The 5,990-nt window shown below is 47.7% G+C and overlaps 1 protein-coding gene across 1 annotated transcript; it reads left to right on the forward strand.

Moving 5' to 3' along the window:
• Nucleotides 1-2,207: 2,207 nt before the first annotated feature.
• Nucleotides 2,208-5,089, forward strand: percc1 (proline and glutamate rich with coiled coil 1). Its single transcript, XM_065000757.1, has 3 exons — nt 2,208-3,196; nt 3,951-4,088; nt 4,211-5,089. Exons 2-3 carry the CDS (start codon nt 3,951-3,953, stop codon nt 4,862-4,864), a joined length of 792 nt encoding a protein of 263 aa, XP_064856829.1. The 5' UTR covers nt 2,208-3,196; the 3' UTR covers nt 4,865-5,089.
• Nucleotides 5,090-5,990: the final 901 nt, after the last annotated feature.

The raw sequence follows: 5,990 nt of genomic DNA on the forward strand, positions 1-5,990 counted from the left end.
TATGGGTTATGGGTTAGGGTTATGGGTTATGGGTTATGGTCCCTTATAATCTAATTAGGTTATGGGTTATGGGTTATGGGTTATGGGTTATGGGTTATGGGTTATGGGTTAGGGTTATGGGTTATGGGTTATGGGTTATGGGTTATGGTCCCTTATAATCTAATTAGGTTATGGGTTATGGGTTATGGGTTATGGGTTATGGGTTAGGGTTATGGGTTATGGGTTATGGTCCCTTATAATCTAATTAGGTTATGGTTATGGGTTATGGGTTATGGGTTATGGGTTATGGGTTATGGGTTATGGGTTATGGGTTATGGGTTATGGTTATGGGTTATGGGTTATGGGTTATGGGTTATGGGTTATGGGTTATGGTTATGGGTTATGGGTTATGGTCCCTTATAATCTAATTAGGTTATGGGTTATGGGTTATGGGTTATGGGTTATGGGTTATGGGTTATGGTTATGGGTTATGGGTTATGGGTTATGGTCCCTTATAATCTAATTAGGTTATGGGTTATGGGTTATGGGTTATGGGTTATGGGTTATGGTTATGGGTTATGGGTTATGGGTTATGGTCCCTTATAATCTAATTAGGTTATGGGTTATGGGTTATGGGTTATGGGTTATGGGTTATGGTTATGGGTTATGGGTTATGGGTTATGGGTTATGGGTTATGGTCCCTTATAATCTAATTAGGTTATGGGTTATGGGTTATGGGTTATGGGTTATGGGTTAGGGTTATGGGTTATGGGTTATGGTCCCTTATAATCTAATTAGGTTATGGTTATGGGTTATGGGTTATGGGTTATGGGTTATGGGTTATGGGTTAGGGTTATGGGTTATGGGTTATGGGTTATGGGTTATGGGTTAGGGTTATGGGTTATGGGTTATGGGTTATGGGTTAGGGTTATGGGTTATGGGTTATGGGTTATGGGTTAGGGTTATGGGTTAGGGTTATGGGTTATGGGTTATGGGTTATGGGTTATGGGTTATGGGTTATGGGTTATGGTTATGGGTTATGGGTTATGGGTTAGGGTTATGGGTTATGGGTTAGGGTTATGGGTTATGGGTTATGGGTTATGGGTTATGGGTTATGGGTTATGGGTTATGGTCCCTTATAATCTAATTAGGTTAGGGTTATGGGTTATGGGTTATGGGTTATGGGTTATGGGTTATGGGTTATGGGTTATGGTCCCTTATAATCTAATTAGGTTATGGTTATGGGTTATGGGTTATGGGTTATGGGTTATGGGTTAGGGTTATGGGTTATGGGTTAGGGTTATGGGTTAGGGTTATGGGTTATGGGTTATGGGTTATGGGTTATGGGTTAGGGTTATGGGTTATGGGTTAGGGTTATGGGTTAGGGTTATGGGTTAGGGTTATGGGTTATGGGTTATGGGTTATGGGTTATGGGTTATGGGTTAGGGGTTATGGGTTATGGGTTATGGGTTATGGGTTATGGGTTATGGGTTAGGGTTATGGGTTATGGGTTATGGGTTATGGGTTATGGGTTATGGGTTATGGGTTATGGGTTAGGGTTATGGGTTATGGGTTATGGGTTATGGGTTATGGGTTATGGGTTATGGTCCCTTATAATCTAATTAGGTTAGGGTTATGGGTTATGGGTTATGGGTTATGGTCCCTTATAATCTAATTAGGTTAGGGTTATGGGTTATGGGTTATGGGTTATGGGTTATGGGTTATGGGTTATGGGTTATGGGTTATGGTCCCTTATAATCTTGATGTTGTTTTAAAAAGGTTCCTCCTCTAAAAGTCAAAATGGTGTGAGATTTGATTTCAAGCCCTTTTAGCTTTCAACTAGACACTAATTACACAGGGAGATAAGACCACCACACTGTGTGTGTGTGTGTGTGTGTGTGTGTGTGTGTGTGTGTGTGTGTGTGTGTGTGTGTGTGTGTGTGTGTGTGTGTGTGTGTGTGTGTGTGTGTGACAACACTCCACTGTCCCCTGGAAGAGGTTCCATTAGGTGCTCTCCTCTCTCTTGTTGCCGGGCGCTACTGTACACTGTTGTGTTTGACCAACTCCTGCTCTCAAATATTGACCACACACACACACACACACACACACACACACACACACACACACACACACACACACACACATAAAGACACATAGAGCAGGGAAACAGCCTCACACTCCCTTATAAATACAGAGAATGCTGAGACAGACCCTGGAGTCACATTTAGACAGACCTACTGAGACAGAGAGACACTGAGACAGAGAAACACTGAGACAGAGAGACACTGAGACAGAGAGACACTGAGACAGAGAAACACTGAGACAGAGACACAGTGAGACAGAGAGACACTGAGACAGAGAGACACTGAAACAGAGAAACACTGAGACAGAGACACAGTGAGACAGAGAAACACTGAGACAGAGAGACACTGAGACAGAGAAACACTGAGACAGAGACACAGTGAGACAGAGAGACACTGAGACAGAGAGACACTGAGACAGAGAGACACTGAGACAGAGAAACACTGAGACAGAGACACAGTGAGACAGAGAGACACTGAGACAGAGAGACACTGAGACAGAGAAACACTGAGACAGAGACACAGTGAGACAGAGAAACACTGAGACAGAGAGACACTGAGACAGAGAAACACTGAGACAGAGACACAGTGAGACAGAGAGACACTGAGACAGAGAGACACTGAGACAGAGAAACACTGAGACAGAGACACAGTGAGACAGAGAAACACTGAGACAGAGAGACACTGAGACAGAGAAACACTGAGACAGAGACACAGTGAGACAGAGAGACACTGAGACAGAGAGACACTGAGACAGAGAAACACTGAGACAGAGACACAGTGAGACAGAGAAACACTGAGACAGAGAGACATTGAGACAGAGACACAGTGAGCAGCAGGAGACCTCTATCAGCCTGGAGAGAGAGCGGACCAGAGGACCAGAGGAGGAAACACAGAACCCTGAATCCAACCCAGAAGACCAGGACCAGTCAGTCAGCTGGGACCCAGACCCTGAAGACCGGGAAGACCTATTAACCCTGACCCCGGACAAGAAGACCTAGACCAGAACCAGCTCAGGCAACTAGGACTACTCACTACAGCCCACTACAGCCCCAGGCCAGCCCAGAACTGGCCCAGTCCACTACAGCCCCAGAACCAGCCCAGAACCAGCCCAGGCCAGCAGACAGGACAGAGAGGTGAGGAGAGTATGGAGGGTTCAGAACGAACCAAAAATATGTCTTTAACCGCTCAGTTCTGATTGGTGTTCTGTCTCTGTCCTCAGTTCTGATTGGTGTTCTTACTCTGCCCTCAGTTCTGATTGGTGTTCTGTCTCTGTCCTCACTTCTGATTGGTGTTCTGTCTCTGTCCTCAGTTCTGATTGGTGTTCTGTCTCTGTCCTCAGTTCTGATTGGTGTTCTTACTCTGCCCTCAGTTCTGATTGGTGTTCTGTCTCTGTCCTCAGTTCTGATTGGTGTTCTGTCTCTGTCCTCACTTCTGATTGGTGTTCTGTCTCTGTCCTCAGTTCTGATTGGTGTTCTGTCTCTGTCATCAGTTCTGATTGGTGTTCTGTCTCTGTCCTCAGTTCTGATTGGTGTTCTTACTCTGCCCTCAGTTCTGATTGGTGTTCTGTCTCTGTCCTCACTTCTGATTGGTGTTCTGTCTCTGTCCTCGGTTCTGATTGGTGCTCTGTCTCTGTCCTCAGTTCTGATTGGTGCTCTGTCTCTGTCCTCGGTTCTGATTGGTGTTCTGTCTCTGTCCTCACTTCTGATTGGTGTTCTTACTCTGCCCTCAGTTCTGATTGGTGTTCTGTCTCTGTCCTCACTTCTGATTGGTGTTCTGTCTCTGTCCTCGGTTCTGATTGGTGTTCTGTCTCTGTCCTCGGTTCTGATTGGTGCTCTGTCTCTGTCCTCAGTTCTGATTGATGTTCTGTCTGATAATATTAATGTCAAGATGGCGGCAGGTGTCATCAGAACCTTCCGTCTCTCGGCCACTCCCTCCTGCTATCTACCCATGATCCTCCAACATTCCCTCATGGACGAGGAAGAAGAGGAGAGGGAGGAGGAAGAGGAGGAGGAAGAGGAAGAGGAGGTAAGTCCTTATAAATCTTTTTAAACCTCTGACCTTTATCTCTGATCTTAAAAGGTGTCGCATTGATTTGATTGTTGTTTGCAAATAAAATAAATGATTATTATTATTAATATTATTATTAGGACAGGGAGGAAGAGGAAGGTGATGAGGAGCAGGAAGCTTTCTCAAGCCCCGCCCCTTGCTCGTCAGATCTGACCAATCAGCTGCTTCGGTTTGCTGACACCATCAGCCGGGACGTCATGCGATATTTTGGCTGTCGCCACGATGACCCGGACGCCTGTGACATCTACAGCGACAATGACCGCATCTCCACAGCAACAAGCGGACGACGGCGTTACTATGATGACCTGGTTAGGATGGCAACAGGAAGCCCGGAGTCCGTGTCTAGGGCTGGCAATCACCAAGGACCGTGTGTTTCTGTTGCCGGGGGTGATGGAAGTCTGGGTCCGTTGGCCGAGTTGTTTGACTGTCGGATTGGGCCGAGCCAGGGACGATGTCGTCCAATGAACAAGAGACATCTCCCTCTCAGCTTCTGGAACGAGCCAATCCCCTGCCTCCCTGTGGGCACGCTCATTAGTGCTGACAATACACGCACACACCACAACACACACTCACATGACAACACGACCTCACACGACAATACACACACACACCCGGACTTCAGTGACCTGCTTGCTTACTGGGACCCCAATCCTGACCTCACTCACACACACACTGACCTCACACACACTGACCTCACACACACTGACCTCACACACACTGACCTCACACACTGACCTCACACACACTGACCTCACACACTGACCTCACACACACTGACCTCACACACACTGACCTCACACACACTGACCTCACACACACTGACCTCACACACACTGACCTCACTCACACACACACTGACCTCACACACTGACCTCACACACTGACCACACACACTGACCTCACACACACTGACCTCACTCACACACACACTGACCTCACACACACTGACCTCACACACACTGACCTCACACACACTGACCTCACACACTGACCTCACACACACTGACCTCACACACACTGACCTCACACACACTGACCTCACACACTGACCTCACACACTGACCTCACACACACTGACCTCACACACACTGACCTCACACACACTGACCTCACACAGTGACCTCACACACTGACCTCACACACACTGACCTCACACACACTGACCTCACACACACTGACCTCACACAGTGACCTCACACACACTGACCTCACACACACTGACCTCACACACACTGACCTCACACACTGACCTCACACACTGACCACACACTGATCTCACACACTGACCTCACACACACTGACCTCACACACACTGACCTCACACACACTGACCTCACACACACTGACCTCACACACTGACCACACACTGACCACACACACTGACCTCACACACACTGACCTCACTCACACACACACTGACCTCACACACACTGACCTCACACACACTGACCTCACACACTGACCTCACACACTGACCTCACACACACTGACCTCACACACTGACCTCACACACACTGACCTCACACACTGACTGACCTCACACACACTGACCTCACACACTGACCTCACACACTGACCTCACACACACTGACCTCACACACTGACCTCACACACACTGACCTCACACACACTGACCTCACACACACTGACCTCACTCACACACACACTGACCTCACACACACTGACCTCACACACTGACCTCACACACACTGACCTCACACACTGACCTCACACACACTGACCTCACACACACTGACCTCACACACACTGACCTCACACACTGACCTCACACACTGACCACACACACTGACCTCACACACACACACTGACCTCACACACACACACTGACCTCACACACAC

The sequence above is a fragment of the Oncorhynchus nerka genome, linkage group LG15 (genome assembly GCF_034236695.1).
Source record: "Oncorhynchus nerka isolate Pitt River linkage group LG15, Oner_Uvic_2.0, whole genome shotgun sequence".
NCBI classification, from domain to species: Eukaryota; Metazoa; Chordata; class Actinopteri; order Salmoniformes; family Salmonidae; genus Oncorhynchus; species Oncorhynchus nerka.

Coding starts and splice junctions, on each gene's coding strand:
- percc1 (XM_065000757.1), top strand. CDS start 3,951: ATGGCGGCAGGTGTCATCAGAACCTTCCGTCTCTCGGCCACTCCCTCC. Junction 4,089..4,210: donor AGGAGGAAGAGGAAGAGGAG/GTAAGTCCTTAT, acceptor TATTATTATTAG/GACAGGGAGGAAGAGGAAGG.